Source organism: Phyllobates terribilis, unplaced genomic scaffold, assembly GCF_046119375.1.
Source record: "Phyllobates terribilis strain yellow unplaced genomic scaffold, ASM4611937v1 Scaffold_13__5_contigs__length_258822181, whole genome shotgun sequence".
Lineage (NCBI taxonomy): Eukaryota > Metazoa > Chordata > Amphibia > Anura > Dendrobatidae > Phyllobates > Phyllobates terribilis.
In genome coordinates, this window is record NW_027362773.1 from 27635261 (window position 1) to 27656041 (window position 20781).

General features: G+C 41.0%; 1 protein-coding gene and 1 long non-coding RNA gene across 5 annotated transcripts in view; one reads left to right on the top strand and one right to left on the bottom strand.

Annotated features, from left to right (window-relative positions):
• Nucleotides 1-18560, top strand: part of LOC141173673 (fatty acid desaturase 2-like) — a 32958-nt gene extending 14398 nt beyond the window's left edge. For all 4 annotated transcript variants that reach the window (XM_073657991.1, XM_073657992.1, XM_073657993.1 and 1 more), the window contains exons 4-13: nt 2763-2960; nt 3081-3182; nt 4387-4512; nt 4684-4744; nt 5115-5191; nt 8693-8790; nt 13095-13191; nt 13346-13425; nt 14836-14961; nt 18407-18560. In XM_073657991.1, coding sequence (XP_073514092.1) covers nt 2763-2960; nt 3081-3182; nt 4387-4512; nt 4684-4744; nt 5115-5191; nt 8693-8790; nt 13095-13191; nt 13346-13425; nt 14836-14961; nt 18407-18458 — 1017 coding nt within the window. In that variant the 3' untranslated portion in view covers nt 18459-18560. The remainder of the gene's footprint in view (nt 1-2762; nt 2961-3080; nt 3183-4386; nt 4513-4683; nt 4745-5114; nt 5192-8692; nt 8791-13094; nt 13192-13345; nt 13426-14835; nt 14962-18406) is intronic.
• Nucleotides 1-20781, bottom strand: part of LOC141173674 (uncharacterized) — an 82550-nt gene that overhangs the window by 42619 nt on the left and 19150 nt on the right. The window lies entirely within an intron of this gene.

Genomic DNA, 20781 nt, shown 5'->3' on the forward strand with positions numbered 1-20781 from the left:
GACAGCCGTCCTTTACCGTGTCCGTACATATAAACTCCAGTGGTTGATTCTTCCTGCACTTCACGTAGGATTCTAAAACACAAAAGCTAGAATGGACAAACCCCAAGCCATGTCCAATGCAATGAAGCATACAGCAGGTATTACTTCTGTGAAGTGCTCATTGTCTAGTATACTGTTCCCCAACTCCAGTCCTCAAGGCCCACCAACAGATCACGTTTTCAGGATTTCCTTAGTATTACACAAGTGATAATTCCATCTCCTGTGCAATACTGAGAAAATCCAGAAAACACGACCTGTTGGTGGCTCTTGAGGACCAGAGTTGAGGAACCCTTCTAATGTGTGTTCACCTTTCAGTGTTTAGTTGGATTTGTTTTTGGTTGTCTATTGAAGTCATTACATTAAAGGCGTGTTCCACACCTAATACTAACTGATTATGCTCATCATCTTGGGACGGGCAGTGTCCTCTATTAGTCCTATACATGCCATGTTGGAACTTAAAGGGTTTATCCAGGACTATTTATTTTTTTACTAAAGGTCTAACAAGCAGGTAGTTGTGAACTACCTGTCTGTTCTACACGGCACCAGTTCAGGGCGCTCACCGACTGCTCCTACAGGTGATTCAGCTGCTCCACATCAACAGAGCAGCTCTTCTTCTTCTGGGCTGCTCTGTCGATGGGGCGTGATTTCCGGAGTCATGCTGATTGACAGTCGGTTCCCCGCAGTTAGGTGGCAGGGAGCCAAGTGTCAATTAGCATGACGTCAGCATTCACACCCAGTAAACAGAGCGGAAGAAAATCCGCTGCTCTGTCAACATGACATCAGTGGAAACCGCTGAATCTCCTACAGGAGCGGTCTGCGCCGGCAGAGATCTGCGCCGGACACAACAGGCAAGTAGTTAGCAACTACCTGCCTGTTAGTTCTTAGGCCCGCACCAATAAAAATTATATAGTCCGCTATAACCCTTTCAACCTAGTGAAAGTTGTTTAAGTGGAATTTTTCATGTTTTTGGTTGGGATGGGTTGTATTTTTGTGCTGTTGGCGTTTGTGGTGAAAATTCCTATAAAAAGATTATAAATGATTCTAGAAATAAACAAATAGCTCAATATTGAGACCACAATGGGAGGATGAATGGCACCGCAGAGGTAGCAAAGGGTTGATGGAAAAGCGTATTGTGCAATTGGGTAATGTAATCTTCTGTCTCCATTATTGATGCACTGATATTGTTCTAGGGCATATAAATGGCACTCAGGGCTCCTCTATTATTAATACCATTCTTAGTCTGCTTTATTCTCTGGACATTGCTGAAATGCAATGGTTTACTGCAAATCTGTCATAATTGTATGGATTGCTCTAATCTGTGGGAACCAATGCCGATATTTCAGGCACCATTTCCATATCATCTACACTTTTTGCTCTTTTCTATATTTAGGATATGTTAAAGTGTTATTTCCATTTTCATAAATGGGTAATGTCAGATAGTGTAAAAACAAACACTTTTGCAATTTACTGCTACTTACAATGTTCAGCCATTCTTGAGATAGTAACACATTTCTTTTCTGTTGGTTAAAACGTGTTGCCCAGAGATCGGCCATTGCAGTTAAACAGGAGAACGCGTGCAGCGCTTCCAAGCTCTTTGCTATTGAGCTTGTAAGAATTGCTTAGAAGCTGGCCAGGATCGCTGAAGTGCACTGTAACCTCCTAATCCTGGTCAACTTCAGCACAGTGCTTACAAATTAAACAGCAGAGGTGGTCGGTCTCCTAAGCAATGAGTTGTAAAAAAAAATTAGTGTTAATATCTCAAGAACGGCTGCAAATTTTAATAAGCAGTAACTTGCAACGTGTTTGATTTTACAAGCACTATCCGACAATATCCATCTATGAAGATGGGAATAACCCTTGAATGAATAATAAATGGTATTATTATACCAAGGTACAATTCTGATTTTATTCGTGGCCAAGTCACTGGCAGATTGAGATGTTCTTAATAGTCAATGTATAACCTTACTCAATGGCGAACATAAAAGGGAAGGTGCTCATAACAAAGGTCAGATGAGCCTAACCATTATATGGTGGGGTATTCACTCAATAACAGAGGATGGGACCATGCAGGGCTAGGACCCCACTCTTTTGAAGGGCCTTATAGTAACTATGTGGTCTGTCTTGATTGTGCATATGTACTTATATAATATGTAGTGTTTTATAAATACCCGAGTAATTAGGGAGCTGATGACCAATGTTAAATCATGGCCCATTCGAAAAAGAAGAGCTGAAATCACTGATAAAAAAAAGTTGTTGTTAACAAGACAGTGAAATGGAATTCTGACGCGTTTCAACCCTCCGGTCTTAAATGTAAGAATTCATTTGAATAAAGTGGATTATTTTTTTATTGGAGATTTCAGCTTTTCTTTTTTCGAATGAGCTATATTGTTTGCCTTAGTCAACGGGCTTGTTGAATTTCCGAAGCCCTATGTGGTGGTGGAGAGACCATATTTGTGAGCTAATCTTTTCCCTTTTGTTAAATCATGGCACCATGGTAGCTCATTCCTTCTTCTTTCACTGAAATTCTAGATCTTACTTGCACTCACTTCAAGTAGCCTTGTGTCTCCCCACTCCAAAAAGTCATCCTGTACAAATGCGTTAATTGACTTTCTATACCATTGGTCCTAATATGTGAGTAATATAGGCTGACTACATTGGATGGCGGTTACCTGCTCTCATGGTAAGCGTCATTGAACGCGCTCTCACCTTTTACCTTCACACAGGCTCAGCAAGTTGGGGACTTTGAAAAACTACGAAAGACAGCAGAAGAAATGGACCTCTTTAATGCCAGTTGGGTATTTTTCGGCCTTTACCTAGCACATATCCTGGCTGTAGAGTTTCTTGCCTGGGCTACTGTCAGCTATCTTGGTACAGGGTGGATACCAACCTTAATCACCATTCTACTGCTTACTGTTTCTCAGGTGAGCTAGTAAGATTGCCCTACTCATTAGTAACCCGCTTCTCCGCAGTGTATTGTATCGTATGCATTATTATAATGGAGCATAGATCTTCAGACTTTTACTTTAACCTTTTCCATACAGGCCCAGGCTGGATGGTTGCAGCATGATTTTGGACACCTATCTGTCTTCAGAAAATCAAAATGGAACCACATTGGCCACAAGTTTGTCATTGGCCATTTAAAGGTGATGTCATAAGGCTCATGCTATTTGATATCAGATCTATGGGGTTAAGCTTTTCAGTTATTGCCTTTATAGCCTTCTCTGTAATGCTTCCTTTACTCCGTGGCGCTGCAAGGAAATCGAACACTTACTGCCATACTGTCCCACAAATTACGGCCGTTATTATAATATGTCAGGATGTCAGCACGCCATCTTTTCAGCGTAAAACCATCCATCCGTTCTTAATCATGGTTATATCCACTCCAAATCATGCCGATAGTATCAGGTACTCCGGATAATGCCTGTAGATAAAGAGATTGTTCTATGGTCTGTATTCAGGAGTGCACCGCTCCTCTGCCTCCTGGCTTCCTGCTTGGCCGGTGACGGTGCACTCCTGAAGATTGATGGTTTGGGTCAGTAGCTGGGGTGAACCGAGACTGTACAAAAAGAGTATAAAGGCCCTTTGCAGTCCAAGAGCTCATCATAATGCACAATTACGATTGCTGTTGAAGTGGTAGTGCACCCCCTTACCTCTTGGGTCCCTATGCGTCTGCAGAGGTTGCACCTATGCTATGTCTTCCCCTGGTCAGCGGCATGACTGATCTACTAATACAAACTGTGAGCTCTCAGATACTGCTAGTAGGGGCAGCTTTTCAATTCCTGCAAAACAGAACACTGTTGAAGTTAATGCTTTGATGTTGAGATGAGCAATCCAAAGCGCGTTGATCTGGTTTGGTATCCAGTCCAGTCCTCTGTGGTTACCAGTCTTCACTTCTGTGCGTGGCATCCTAGGCCTTATACCCTGTGTGCCTCTGGGGTATTATGGCATGGTGCATATCCTGATATTGCAGTGCCCAGTAAGCCCCAGCTGTGTCCAGAATGCCACGCTGAGAAGTTAAGGCCAGCGGCTCCACGGAGGATCAGAGGAGCAGCATAAATCAAATTGCTCATCTCCACTTTAATGCTGATGTGACTGAATGAAGCTGCAAGCATTTTACATTGACAGGACGGAGTGCTGGACATTTTTTTTCTTTCATTGTTACATGCACTCATGTGACTGTGCAACTATCATTGGCGAGGAATATGTTGCACGTGGAGGGAGCTGGTAACACGTGGACTTTGCATATAAGACTGTATGAATGCCTGGTCCATGACATTAGTCCAAAATGAATACATGGACGGAGACTTGTTCTTGCTTCCCAGCTCATTTGGGTCCATCTGTCTGCAGGGAGCATCAGCAAACTGGTGGAACCATCGCCATTTCCAGCATCACGCCAAGCCTAACATCTTCAGCAAGGATCCAGACGTCAACATGGTACATATTTTCGTGCTTGGAGAAACACAGCCAGTGGAGGTATGAGACTTTTCCAACCATAAGTATCGTTCTAGCATTATATACCTGTCCCACTGATAAACTTCATATAATGTACAGGTGCACAATGACTATATGAATTAATGCATAGAAAGTAGCAGTCTACTGTCGGTCTATGCACATATTGTGTAAATCCATTCCTTTTCTTTGCAGTATGGCAAGAAGAAGATAAAGTTCCTGCCCTACAATTACCAACATCAGTACTTCTTTCTCAGTGAGTAATTGGATTTATAATGGGATTATTGGTTTATGTAGGACTACAGGTTAAAATACACAAGTGTCACAAGGAGAGCAAATCCTTTTTGTATGTTCTGCCCTATATCCCCCTGGAAAGTGACCGCTGGAATCTGAACTTGTCCTAGATTTTATAACACATCTACAGCTGTAAGAAAATGGAAGGTGCAAATGGATAAAACTGTAAAATATATGTTAATCCATGTGGTGCCGATTCATGATTAATCATGCATAATAATATTTAGACTAGATATTGCCAAAAAGTGCAGCAGAATCTGATGATAAAGAAGGATTATTATTATTATAACACAGTATGACAGCAGCAGTAATGTGTCTTTTTTCTCTTGCAGTTTTTCCTCCACTTTTGATACCACTGTACTTCACAGTGCAGATTGTGAAGACGATGATATCTCGCAAGGACTGGGTGGTAAGTATCTTCATTACTACAGAACATAACCAATTATAATTTATATACTTATATATATACACTTATAAAAATAAACAAACAATAAGTTAAGAAAAGTATAAAAGGCCTTGAAGTGATCTTTAGGATATGCGCACATGATGTCTTTTAAATTCGGGCGAGTTCGAGGAGTTTTTTAAGTGTAGCCTACGTCAGTAAGCGACTTCTTTTTTTGCAGCATCTTTAAAATGTTACAAAGGATACCAGTAGGGATGAGTGGACCCGTGGAAGTTCGGGTTCTGGTATCCAACTCAAAGTTCAGTCCAAAGTTCGGTTTGGGTACCAGAACTGTACCCAAACTTAAACATGAACCCGAACCCCATTGAAAACAATGGAGAGCCGAAGTTTGGATCTGGAAAAAAAAATTCTCTCTATCTCTCTCTCTGCAACGCACTTCCCCCAGAACTCTGAAATTTGCAACGGACTTCCGGGAGAAGTCCATGTTCGGCGTTTAGCGCCGGAGGACACTAACTGTCCAGTATGAATCCCGAACTTTTAAGTTAGGGTTCGCTCATATCTAAACACCCTGCATATTCAGTCTTTTTGGGTTCCACACAGGTTCCTTCAAGTTTCAAGCAGAATATGTCAGAAAAACGTTCAGATCAATTCTTTTAACTGCTTGCATCTTTTGAAACGTGAAGAGGTTAAAAGACAATGAAAAGACTGAATATATGAATAGCAGGTCGTTTAGACATAGAAATGTACATGTTTAATCTCTCGAGTGTTTTTAGGGCACTTTTTCAGGCAGATTTCAGAGCGGACCCTCCTGACAAACATCATGTGCACATACCCTAACTTTTTCTTCGTTTTTAAAAGTTTTAGGCTCAAACCGTGAGAGATTGTGGTGACATGTCTCTTTCTGATTGTTGACGTATCGTCACTGACACCTCTTATGAATTTCACATGACCATCTTCATCCGTGCGCACATTGCTGCTTTTCATTTACAATACACTGTAAATGGTGATTTGAAAAAGATCTTTGTGACTCAAATAACATACAGGAAATTAGAATCAGAAAAGTTAGAATCTCTTAGTGGTTCAATTTCAGACTTTGGGCCTATATCTTCAATCCATCATAAAATATACCTTAGAAGAAGTATATTAATTCTAGAAATATTTACTTAACATTTCCTGCCAAATTACTTTGACCCATAATTATCAATGTGATCTTGTTTTTTTGTGGTTTATTTTACTCCAAAATCAATGTGAAAACAAGAGCGGAACCAGCTCTGACTGCCACATGTGCGGTGGTTTCACCCGGCAGGGTTGTGCTCCACTTGCAGCATATATGAACTTTACATCCAGTGGAAGAAAATAAGCTGCACTCACCCCGGATGCGGTGACATGTTAGCGCGCTCGGTGGGAATTGAGTATACAGGCAGCTTTAACAAGACGGCCGCTTCACCCTGTAACTAGCGCTTCATGTGGCCTCCTCCAAAATAATGTCTGATCTGCTGCGGAACACATTTATCACTCATTTGCTCCATAAAACTGCAGTGACACATTAGCATGGCCATTTAGACACATTCATGAATGCAATTTTTTAAATATTTGGTGAGCAGGTTAAAAACTAAAGAAAAGTCTCTAAACATATTTAAGAATACAACAATTGGATCAACACGTGCAACATTTTGATTCATTTGTCGCAAAGAACTGCAACGTTGACTCCAATAAAACTGACTTTAAAAATGCCGCACATGATAAATTCTCCTTATTTAATTCTAGAATAATATGAATTTTCTATGACACTTTTATGTATTATATGGGCCATGTTGTGCACAGTCAGGGACTGTTCTTGTTGTTCAGAGTAGCCAGTCAGATTCTAGCCCATATTTAAGATGCCTTTTTTTAGAAGGAAAGCTGCTGCCTGATTTTTTGCAATGATCAACTCCTCCACTTTTTTATACTTGTTTGGATGAATCGCTCCCAATCAACTTCAGGAACTACTAATGTGCATTTTGTGGGACTGTTGTCAACCAGTGTATTATCTGGTTATTACAGCCTTAGTTTGGAGGAATTTCCTTGGACCAGGGGTTAAGAATAATAGAATATTTATTTCACTGTTCTGCAATATGACCAATTTCAACAGTCCTATTTTTGTCCAATTAAAGAGGTTACAAACCATTTATCACCTCTTCACTGGATAGGTCATTAATGGGAATATGTCAGCATGTTTCCATGTAATCCAAGAGCAGCATGATGTAGGGGCAAAGACCCTGATTAAAGTGATGTGTCACTTGCTAAGCTGCTTGCTGTCATTTTGATACAATCAATGTTTTCTCTGCTGCAGATCTAGCAGAGCTCTGAATGCTGAGCTGTGTATAACCCGACGCACACCACTGATTGGTAGCTTATTGAGTACACTGTGCATTGACAGAAAGCTGCCAATCAGTGGTGGGGGCGGGGTTACATAGAACAGTAGACTAGGAGGCACAAGATACCTAGTCCTGCAGTTATAATCTCCTGCTGATAAAACACTGATTTAATTGAAACGACAACACACATCCTAGTAAGTGATACATCGCTGAAATCAGGCTCTCAGTCCCGACAGCATGATGCTCTCAGATTACATAACAAAAACCTGCTGACAGATTCCTTTTAAAGTCTGATCACTGGGTTTCCCACCATTGAGACCTTATTCATCACTAGAGGCTCCAACTTCCCAGTTAGTCTTCAGAATACAGTGTTTTTCTGCTTTTGTTGGCCATGTAGACTTTGAATGGAGTGCGCATATGTGATTACCACTTCATTCAGTTATGCAGTGTGAAGGGACTGGGGACCTTTAATTTAGTGGTCAGTGGGGTCCAAGACATTTATCTGTGAATAGGTGACCAGTGGTTTTCCTACCCTACCCTACCCTGCTGTTAGAACCCCCCCCTTCCTAAGTCATTTATATGACTTTGTAGCTTTTTAAAAGATAAGTCAGTCGCTCCCATTATGATCCCAAAGAACTGCTCCAGCAGCTAAGAAGTCACAATTTGATGCTGTGTCTGGAAGTTCATTGGGGCGTGACCATGCACTTCTAGCTCCTCAGCCTCATACTGTATTTCCCACCCTTCAGTATCCTCCCCTAGGTGATTGTCAGGTCAGTGGCTGTGTACCAGAGCAAATGACCTGTCAATCACCTGGGGGACGTGCTGCTAGGTAGGAAATAAAGTGTGAGGCTGAGGAGCGAGAAGTGCATGGTCACGCTCCAATGGACTTCCAGGAGAAAACAGCAAATTGTGATTTCTCATTGCTGTACCAGTGCTTTGGGGTCATAAAAGGATCAACTGACTAAGCACAGGGCTACACAATCATATTAATTGTTTGGAGGGGAAGGGGTTGAGGGTGGTAAAGTTTCTAACAGGTTCCCTTTAAAAAAAACAGATCTATTTTCCTAACCTGATTTTGACAAATTCATGGATATGTAGAGAAGTTAATCATATTGGGTAAACTCTTCCTAATATTTCACCTGTTTTGCAGGATATGGCTTGGTCAATTTCTTATTACATTCGGTATTTCTATACATTTGTTCCTTTCTATGGAATTTTGGGATCCATCGCCTTGCTTAATGCTGTCAGGTAAGCAGATTGTATGACCTTGCACACATGTCATCCTGACCCCAGTCCTATCGTGTTTAATGAAGTTATTACAGTTATCAGTGAAACTTTCCCAACTTCGTCTAATGCAAGGCTATAAAATGTGATAAAGAGCAGCAAATGATAAGAGCCAGAAATGCTCACATCGTATGATCTTTGGAGAGAATGAGTCTCGTAGGCTGAGTAATTAAAGCTCTGCTTTCAGAGAACTTTCCCAAGTTTTCTAAGTTTGTAGTTACTAAGTTACCAATTCTATCAAAAGTCCCAAATTGATATGACAATTAATATCCAATAAATAATAAAGTTTGTCAGCCAGCTTCATTCATTCATTCATTCTACTTCTGATTTGTGCTTCTTGTGACGTCTTGAGTCGGGGAAGTCAAGGAGTTTGAGCTTAAGAGCCGGGAGGGTACGCCATTAACAGAGGCAAGAGACAAAGGCGTAGTAAGGTCACAGCTCAGAGTCATTATTCCAAGGTCTGAGTGCGTCAAGGCAAAAGGGGTAATACAAATGGGTAGTCAAAAGGCAAAACCAAGGTCCTGCAATAAAGATCAGAATATCAGAGTTCAGAGCACAGAGCAAACGCGCCACTGAGCTGAAAGCTACAACTGGCAATAGTCGCAGCATAGTCAGCCAGCTAAATGGCCATGCAATCACACTGAAAGGGCAACACCTGGAGGATCTCCAGCAGGCTCGGCCAAATTAGGCTGCAAAAAAATCCCATATGCAAAACTGACAAACCTGCATGCCTCTGCAAACTACAGAACTGGCGAGCTGTCACTCACAGTGCCGACAACCCAGCACACCCTTTCAATCCATAGGACAGCTGAGATGTCACTCACGGCATCCCTAGGACACAGTGAGCGGCAGGATAGTGACACTTCTGATACGGTTCTGCTTGGTCTCTATATTTTGCAGTCAAGTGGCTCTACACATCCATTATATCCACTATAAATTCATGCTCAAAACCTATAACTCTGCCCTTCATCTGGCCAAACAATCCTACTTCACCAACCTCATCACTTCAATGTCCAACAATCCAAAACGACTTTTCGAAACCTTAAACTCCCTCCTGAAACCTAAAGCACAGGCCCCCACCACCAACCTCAGCGGGGAGGATCTGGCCACTTATTTCTTTGAAAAAATCAACCATATCCATCAGGACATCTCAGCCCAATCTCCTCAGTGCCTGGATCCCCTTCCCTGCCGCACTTCAAGCTCACTAGCCATCTTTGAGCCTGTCACAGAAGAAGAAGTTACCCAGCTCCTCGCTTCTTCTCGGCCTACAACCTGCAACAGTGACCCCATTCCTTCACATCTCCTGCAGTCCCTCTCACTGGTGGTCACCACTCACCTGACTAAAATATTTAACCTCTCTCTTTCTTCAGGTATCTTTCCCTCCCCATTTAAACACGCCATCATAACCCCTTTACTTAAAAAGCCATCCCTGGACCAGAACTGCGCTGCTAACTACAGACCAGTATCTAATCTTCCTTTCATCTCTAAACTCCTGGAACGCTTGGTCCAATCCCGTCTAATCCGCTATTTCTCAGATAACTCTCTCCTCGACCCTCTACAATCTGGTTTCCGCTCCTTACACTCCACTGAAACTGCCCTCACTAAAGTCTCTAACGATTTACTAACAGCCAAATCCAAAGGTCACTGCTCCCTGCTGAATCTCCTGGATCTCTCTGCAGCATTTGACACTGTGGATCACCAGCTCCTCCTCACTATGCTCCGCTCTATAGGCCTCAAGGAAACCGTTCTCTCCTGGTTCTCCTCCTACCTCTCTGACCGCTCCTTCACTGTATCTTTTGCCGGCTCCTCTTCCCCTCCTCATCCCCTTACTATCGGGGTTCCGCAGGGCTCAGTCCTAGGCCCCTTCCTCTTCTCTCTATACACTGCCCCTATTAGACAAACAATCAGCAGATTTGGGTTCCAGTATCATCTTTATGCTGACGACACCCAATTATACACTTCTTCCCCTGACATCACCCCTACCCTAATACAAAATACCAAGGATTGTTTGTCTGCTGTGTCTAGCATCACGTCCTCCCTCTATCTTAAATGGAATCTCTCCAAAACTGAATTTCTTGTGTTTCCCCCCTCTACTAACCTAACTCTACCTAACATCAAAATTACCTTGGAGGGGTCAACCATAACTCCCAAGCAGCACGCCCGCTGCCTTGGGGTCATATTCGACACTAACCTTTCCTTTACTCCCTATATCCGATCACTCACTCGCTCTTGTCACCTGCATCTTAAAAACATCTCCAGAATCCGATCTTTTCTCACTTTGGAAACTGCTAAAACTCTTACCAAAATTTCCCCTCTCCAATCTGTCCTGAATGCGGCAGCCAGGGTCGTATTTCTGTCCAGCCGCTTCACCGATGCCTCCACCTTGTGCCAGTCATTACACTGGTTACCCATTCACTACAGGGTCCAATATAAGCTCATTGCTCTCACCCATAAGGCTCTCCACAGTTCTGCACCACCTTATATCGCCTCTCTAATCTCAGTCTATCGTCCTACATGTGCCCTCCGTTCCACAAATGACGAACATCCCCCATAATCCGAACCTCGCACCTCCGTCTCCAAGACTTCTCTCGTGCTGCGCCAGTTCTCTGGAATGCTCTACCCAAGACGATCCGATTGATGCCTAGCCCCGATGTCTTCAAGCGCGCTTTAAAAACCCATCTCTTTAAACAAGCCTACCATCTCAAATACCCAGTAAACTAACTTTCCCCTGTTCCCTCCTAAATACTATTCAGAATCTGCCCCCCACTGTTCATCTGTCTCTACACCCTCCATGCAAACGATAACTGCACTCGGTAATTGAGTATTGCACTTGAACATACAGGCTGATGACCGGTTCATACAGCTTTATATGATAATCCCGACTTATTATAATTGCCTGACCTGAAATAACAAGCATTTTCCACCTATTGTGTCCCCCCATTTCCTTGTAGAATGTAAGCTTGCGAGCAGGGACCTCACTCCTGATGTAACTGTTAAACTGTCTCACCTTGTATTGAATTTATTGTTTGTACATGTCCCCGCTTAATTGTAAAGTGCTGCGGAATATGTTGGCGCTATATAAATAAAAATTATTATTATTATTATAAGAGTTAATAGTCCAACTTTACCTACTAGCAGAATGTTATGGCCACCAGTGCTGATTTCTGCACTGCTCTGGTATCTCGGTCATGTGGCCATAAAGTGTAAGTTGATATATTAATATAACAAGGCTTTTATGGAATATTGGCTGCAGAGCTGATGATAGGATGTAAAGTTTAGATTTTGATTTTCGCCAAGACCAAGGGTGCACTAGTAGAGATTCGTCTCTGGGGGCGTTGACTTTTTCTCCTGTATGATATTGACTACTGATAAGCAGGAAGTATATTGGAAAAAAGTAACAAGCCCCCCAGAGAAAATTAGAACTGACTTTCTCTGTATGAATGAGGTAATGACACACAGCCCTGCTCTCTTCACTGATCTCTGCATATGTTGTGTAGAGTACACCAAAGCTGTGTGTCATTACAAACACCTCTCACAACTTTCGTTTCACAGAAGCCAGTGTGGGGGAAAGAGAGTAGAGCAGAACTGTGTGCCATTACAATCTCTTCTTGCAGCTCTTCTCTCACAGCGCTGTCAGCTCTACTTCCTCTCTCCCTACACTGAAAGCGCAGTGAGATGAGAGCTGCAGATGCAGAGGAGTTTGTAATGACAAGCACATCTGCTCCCCTCCCCACTTCCACTTGTAATCATTGTAGGTTCCTGCAGTGAACAGAGCAGGGCTGTGTGTTATTACTTGTTTCACACAGAGAAAGACAGTTTTTTTCTGCTGTGAAAAGTAGTGTGGCAGGAAAATGGCTGCTTAAAATACCCATATTTTCACCACGTTTTTGATAGCATTTTGATAGCATTTTTTTCCCATTCATTTGAGTGGGTGAAAAACACTGTAAAAACGCTGAAAGAATTGACATGCTGCAGATTTTAAAATCGCTTTGAAAGTTCAAATATGCAAGAAAACAATTAGGCAGCATCTACATGAGATTTTAGAAATCTCAGTCACTTTGCTAGTACTGTAAAACGTTGCGTATTTTCAGCAGTAAAAACACAACACGTGACCAAGCCCTAAGAAACGTCAATGTAAGTAAATGTCCCCCATCTCTTTACTATAGAGAAACATACAACCTCACGACGCAGAGATTACTATGGTTTAATTCTATTCCCCTTTAGGAATAAAATGTATGATAATTAATATTTCTCTTGACTGTTTGTAGGTTTTTAGAATCCCATTGGTTTGTCTGGGTCACGCAGATGAATCACATTCCTATGGAGATTGACAATGAAAAATACAGAGATTGGCTGGAGAGTCAGGTGAGAGGCAGCCTGCTTATAACTGACTTATAGTCTATAGCCACATTACGATCTCTGTATCTTCATTTTTACAACCAACACCCTGTAAGGGCGATGAGAGAGGGGAGCGGAGATACCTGTAGGAGTCTAACTGTAGATCTTTCCATCACCACAGCTGGCGGCAACATGCAACATTGAGCCCTCCTTCTTCAACGACTGGTTCAGTGGACACCTCAACTTTCAGATTGAACATCAGTGAGTAGACCAGTATTATGTGATTATCACTATCATATTCATCAGTGTTTTCCCATCTGTGATTTTTCAAGTTTTGCAAAACTACAACTCCCAGAGTGTCTTTAGCACGCCGTGTCAGGGATGGTGTAACAAAGCGATAAAGCCATTTCTTCCTAAAAAAAAATTAAACCCGATTCCCAATTAAAGGGAATGATGGGCTATCAGGACGTGAATCAGGTTCTTATGTTACATGTATTGTTATTGTTTTTTTATTTTTAGTTTCCAGATCACTACCTTTAATTTTCAAACTGCACACTAGGCTTAAAGGGAACCTATCAGCAGGTTTTGGACCTGACATCTATGAAAAGTCCTGTTTTGTTGATGATATCCCTACCTTTGTTTTTTATAAGTCCGTGTCTCCATTTTACAGAAATCCATCGGTGAATGCTTATGCAAATGAGCTGCAAGTGCAGGGGGCTAGGCCATGCACTTACAGTTCTCTGACTTCTCTCCTCCTTTCCCCACCCACTGCCGGCCTCCTGTCAGTGACTGACAGATCACTCTTCTCTGTACCCTTTCTTCTCCGTGTAGTTCAAGCACCGTTTTTCCCGGGGTTGGCGCATGTTCAGTAAGGTCTTCAAGACTTTGCGAGCACTGGACTATCGATCTGCGCATGGCCACCCCCGGAAATTAAGCTGTTTGCGTTAGATCTCGGGCAGTGGAGCAGATCATACAGAAGACTGACTTTTCAATCAAAGATAGGAGACCATCAGCAAGGCATGGAAATGAGGGAGTGCTGGAGAAGTATAGGGCCAATCCCCATGCATTTATGTCTTATTTTCTTTAAAAAATTGCCAATAGGTTTCTATAAAACAAAAAGGTGGACTTATAAAACAAAGGTATGGACGTAATAAACATTACAAGGACTTTACATAAATGACGTTTATTAGGGGTCCAAAAGTCTGCTGACAGGTTACCTTCAATACTAGATTTGCACTTCATGCACAGATGCCTTTTCAGCAGTCTCATTATCATTACAGGCACGGTTACAATGAAAGATAACCACCTCCTCATATAGATGACACAGGATCACACCCCTCATCACAATAGGTGATGGTCATAGCTCACCTCCACTCCCTCCCTGCAGAATGCCCTTTGCTCAGATCAGAGCATGAGCAGAAAATACTTTTTTAGATGTCAGTAGGGTCTGATCCAGTCTATTGCTGCCTATGAAGAGAACAGGAAGTTTGTCTAATATTAGTGTGAAATTGCAAGCTTTTTTAATGATATAGATAAGGATATTATTAAAAATAATTAAATTTATGATGACTCGTTCAATTTAACCAATGACCATGCCTATGTACTTTTATCGTAATACTGGTATATACTTTTTAGCACAATTTGCCATTGTGTGTTTTTTTCCCTTCCTAGTCTGTTCCCCACCATGCCTCGCCACAACTATTACAAGATCGCTCCCCTCGTGCGTTCTTTGTGTAAGAAGTATAATGTCAGCTATGAGGAGAAGTCGCTATATAACGCAATGTGCGATGTTGTTGGGTAAGACTCATTCCTGATCATACAATCTCTATACTACCCCTCAAGGAATTCTCCATGACTATATAATCAGTATATCCTGTAGGGTTTCTACACGCTCTGCTGTGGTTGAGGTAGGCACAGGAAGCTGTTTCAGTAAAATGTCCAGGCTGGTTTATTAAAACCTCAGCTCAGCTCAGCATAACCAAACAACAGACAGCTTTTTCTGGTACAGAGTGAAATCAGAAAGTAAATAGTTCATACAGTAGTGCAGGTTCATCTGCTTAGGTTAGTGTTCAGCTCTCGAGTGCTTTAACACGAGCACAGCTCTGGAGATCTCATCTCCAGAGACACCAGACTCTGAATGAGTCTAAAGGCTCCACATTTAACTTCTGGACCACACCCTGAAGTGGAGATATGGTGAACAACCTCTCACCCACTCTTCAGCTGTTCACAAAAACCCAGCCCTTAATATGACCAATTAACCCCTCTCAGCACATAGTATGCTGGAGCATTTTTTCAGGTTCATATCACTGATGCTAACATCCTGAGTGACACATATCTCCCCTCCAGTATTTTACCAGTGACAGTCTTACAATCGATAGAGCACACATACGTCTAGTCCTTCAACTTACTGGTATATCTTCTAGTAAGGTTTGCTTCCTTGGTGCTGATACCATCCTGATGTAATCTTTGTAGAATTCATTGAGGTACAGTCATATGAAAAAGTTTGGGCACCCCTATTAATCTTAAGCTTAATGTTTTATAAAAATTGGTGTTTTTGCAACAGCTATTTCAGTTTGATATATGTAATAACTGTTGGACACAGTAATGTTTCTGCCTTGAAATGAGGTTTATTGTACTAACTGAAAATGTGCAATCTGCATTCAAACAAAATTTGACAGGTGCATAAGTATGGGCACCCCACCAGAAAAGTGACATTAATATTTAGTAGATCCTCCTTTTGCAAAAATAACAGCCTCTAGTCGCTTCCTGTAGCTTTTAATGAGTTCCTGGATGAAGGTATTTTTGACCATTCCTCTTTACAAAATAATTCCAGTTCAGTAAAGTTTGATGGTCGCCGAGCATGGACAGCCCTCTTCAAATGATCCCACAGATGTTCAATGATATTCAGGTCTGGGGACTGGGATGGCCATTCCAGAACATTGTAATTGTTCCTCTGCATGAATGCCTGAGTAGATTTGGAGTGGTGTTTTGGATCATTGTCTTGCTGAAAGATCCATTCCCTGCGTAACTTCAACTTTATCACTGATTCTTGAACATTATTGTCAAGAATCTGCTGATACTGAGTGGAATCCATGCGTCCCTCAACTTTAACAAGATTCCCAGTGCCGGCATTGGCCTCACAGCCCCAAAGCATGATGGAACCTCCACCAAATTTTACTGTGGGAAGCAAGTGTTTTTCTTGGAATGCTGTGTTTTTTTGCCGCCATGCATAACGCCTTTTTGTATGACCAAACAACTCAATCTTGGTTTCATCAGTCCACAGGACCTTCTTCCAAAAATAAATTGGCTTCTCCAAATGTGCTTTTGCATACCTCAGCCGACTCTGTTTGTGGCGTGCTTGCAGAAACGGCTTCTTTCGCATCACTCTCCCATACAGCTTCTCCTTGTGCAAAGTGCGTTGTATAGTTGACCGATGCACAGTGACACCATCTGCAGCAAGTTGATGCTGCAGCTCACTGGAGGTGGTCTGAGGATTGTCCTTGACTGATCTCACCATTCTTCTTCTCTGCCTTTCTGATGTTTTTATTGGCCTGCCACTTCTGGCCTTAACAAGAACTGTCCCTGTGTTCTTCCATTTCCTTACTATGTTCCTCACAGTGGAAACTGACAGGTTAAATCTCTGAGACAGCTTTTTGTATCCTTCCCCTGAACAACTATGTTGAATAATCTTTGTTTTCAGATCATTTGACAGTTGTTTTGAGGAGCCCATGATGCCACTCTTCAGAGGAGATTCAAACAGGAGAACAACTTGCAAGTGGCCACTTTAAGTAGCTTTTCTCATGATTGCATACACCTGGCTATGAAATTCAAAGCTCAATGAGGTTACAAAACCAAAAAAAGTGCTTTAGTAAGTCAATAAAAAGTAGTAGGAGTATTTAAAACAAGAAAATGATAAGGGTGCCCATACTTATGCACCTGTCAAATTTTGTTTGAATGCAGATTGCACATTTTCTGTTAGCACAATAAACCTCATTTCAAGGCAGAAACATTACTGTGTCCAACAGTTATTACATATATCAAACTGAAATAGCTGTTGCAAAAACACAAATTTTTATAAAACATTAAGCTTAAGATTAATAGGGGTGCCCAAACTTTTTCATATGACTGTATAAGTGGTGTTATGGATATATTTAAGAGGATATGCGCAAAATGCATTATTGACATACATGTTCCATATTACGTAAAGCTGATCCATACAAGCCAGCACTGCCTCCTTTAAAGATGTTATCCCAAGGACAACATTTATCACCTACTCACAGGGTGGGTAATAAATTTAGGATTGCTGGGGGTCCAACTGATCACAAGAACAGTGGTCCTATGTGCCTCATATGAATGGACCATGACCACCATTCCATTCACTATTGGGAGTGATGGTCTCGTATGTGTGCTACTATTCATGTAGACCTTTAGAAGTGAATGGAGAAGTGCTCACACACGTACACTGCTGGTCCATTCACAGAGGGGATATGGGACCTCCATTTACGTAACCAGCATTCTGACCCGAGCAACCACACATTTATCACCTATCCTGATCGTAGGATAACCCCTTCAAGCTATGGTGATTGAGAGCAGCATGTGTAGTCGAATTCTTGGAGGAGAAATCCACTTACAATGTATCTGACAAATCATATTAGGAAAGGGTTGTGAGATCAGATCCCATCAAATCAATAGAGCACCATAGATTTCAGAAGCAATGAGCCTGATTTATCCTTATCAATTTATTGAAGTCACTTTTCTTTTGTTGTTCTGTGGTATTTGCTAATGTTTTTTGGCACAAAATTCAAACAAAAATATTTTTTTTCTTTAACCAGTTTTTGTGACTTTTTAGCACAAAAAGTCACATATCCTTTAAAAAGTCACAAAAATGTGCTGATTTAAAAAGTCCTCCAGGAACTTTACTCCAAAGGGGGACTGGAGTTAGATGCACAAAATAAATTACATGAGTTTGTGTAAAACACATAGATAAGCAAAGTTGACATGAAAAAATAAAAAAAGAATTAAAAAAGAAAGACAACTTAAAAAGTGGCGCAAAGCGTCTAGGGAATAAGACACAAATAATAAAGCCACTAAAAAGCAGAAACCGCAATGATGAATCGGGGCCATTGTGGTCAGAACATTTGTGAAGAATAGGTTTTCAGTGTTTAGAATACACAAACAATATAGGTATAAGTTTTATCTATTTCTATAATTTTTATATCACCTGATTTCTCCTTTCTTTTAGATCTCTAAGAAAGTCGGGCGAGCTGTGGTTAGATGCCTACCTCCACAAGTGACTGAGTGCTGGATTCTCTCTGTCCAGGAGGGTCGCTGATAATAACACAATTCACATCTATATTTGTTATATTTAGGTTTGTAATAAACTGCCTCAAATTTAAGGTGAGGGAGATTCTGTGTGTTTTTACCGTCTTTACTGCCTGGATGATGTAGTCCATTGGAGTCTGATATCTTTCAGACTGCCCTGGCACTGATGTGGTTAACGGTAAAACTTGTCTACATTTCGGCCTTAACTTTAAATGGCTTTTGTGTGCTACTCTAAGAGATACAATAAAAAAGTTGAGAATGATGACACCTTTCATCATTCCGTGTTTTCCAGTGTGCTGATTGCACGATATCTTTGTAAATAAATGACTATTGTTGAACCCTGTAGTCCCACCATATAGCACAAAGAGAGGCTTGGTGATATTTTTATATCAAATCTCCATAAAGAATCTAAAAAAAGAAATGGAGATATTTAGGGATTTTGAGGAAAGTATAATGAAAAGACAGAGTAAGTGCATACTTCAATAAGGAAGAGCGAAGCAAGTTTAACAGTCATGAGATGTAGCATGTGGACGCTTAGAAAATTGACTGACGATAGTGGGTTGACAAAGAAAGACAATGGACGGATGTTAAGAAAAAGAAAAGACAATGGATGATTGTCCAATAAGTTGAGTGATAGCTACCAATGTCCATAATTTATTGGTTTACTTCAGAAAATCTTAAAAAGAATTAAATTGTATCACAACTTAAGTCTAGATTTACCGGCTTCACCTTTCTTTTACGTTTCATATGACACGCAGCCCTAAAGGACTATTGTGCCATTGACAATAGAATCGTAGGAAGAACTGGTTTCTTTTTACTTCTGGGACCTTGCCGTGTGGATAGTGTCTATTACATGGAAACATAGATAGATACAGAAATTGCCTCCCCCTTGTTTAACCTTCTGTGCCTCTTGACCGAGAAACAAAGTCAAGTCTTAATAGTTAGAACAGGATAAGTGGCCCTACTAGAAGAAGTAAGTCATCTTTATACAAAGTCCGCAGTTAAAATTGTTCTCCAGAATGGTTTTAAAGAATGGATTTTCTTTTTAGAAGTAAATATTACTTTGGAATTTCCAGATCAGCTTTAAGAACTAAGTTACAATCTACCAAATTAACATTTTTGTCATTTTTCATTTCAATTCTTCTTTAAAAATGGTTTCTTCTGCCACCAGACCTAACTAAGGTAACTAAGGTTACAGGAAGTTAATGGAGAATTTACTTGTATAATATACACCACTGTTTTTTTGTGCCCCATTGTTTACCCCATTAACTTTAAACAATGGAGACAATATTTTTAATGGCTGAACAAAAAATTAGAAAAAATGATGTAAAAATGACAGCAATAAAGAGAAATGGTCTAATGGTAAGGCAGCCGGTGTTAGCGTTGTATTGATGGAGTACAAGTTTCCATAAATTAGTCCAGTATTTTTCCAACACTAAACCTATTTGGCTACATTCTCATGAGCTGACACATGTTATCATGGCTCTGAGGTCTTGTATTATTAAGCTTGCAACACTTGTGACTTTTTTTCCAGATTGGTCACTTCCCAATTTCCTGTCTTTGGAACCTATAGGTTTAACATTGAAATGTTGATGTTCCTTAGTCTGACGTTATGATGTATTAATTTAACAAGAATATAGATCAGGCTGACTTCATGTACTTGGTAACCTTTCATCTTCCAGAGGTTAAAGCTTGACCAATGACCAATAATGTGCACTTGACTAGCGCCTTCTCTATGGAGGTCTATGCCTTTTTTCATATGGTGCTCTTACATAATTGTTAAGAATCTGGACATGGAATTTGTAGATTCTATGTGTTGAGATAGAATAGAGAAGCCCATGTATCATAGTTTTATGTAGCATCAAAGTGGTAGCAAAGTCTTCCTTCGCTCGGTACCTAATCTGGCCATGCGCTAGTTGGCCGCATCTAGGGGACACATCCCACCGGCGCCCCTCCACAGATACATCTCTGTGATACATTGAATCAATGTATTATTTAAGGATCAATATCTGGTTGTGTGTTGGTGAGTGGCACAGAGATTTGTATGCCACCGTATTACGTTAGCATTGACTTTGATGTAGACATATCAGACTTGCTCTGATCAGATGCACTTATTTTAATGACTGATAGAATTAGTCCCAGAAAATCCGACTGAATACATTTTTGGATCCAATGTGTATAAGGAGACTGTAGAGCATTATATTACCCTAGGAATGTACAGCAGTATATTAATCCTAGTAAATGAATGTCTCATTATAAGATATGATCTGTTTTATCAATTTTTTTGTGTTATTT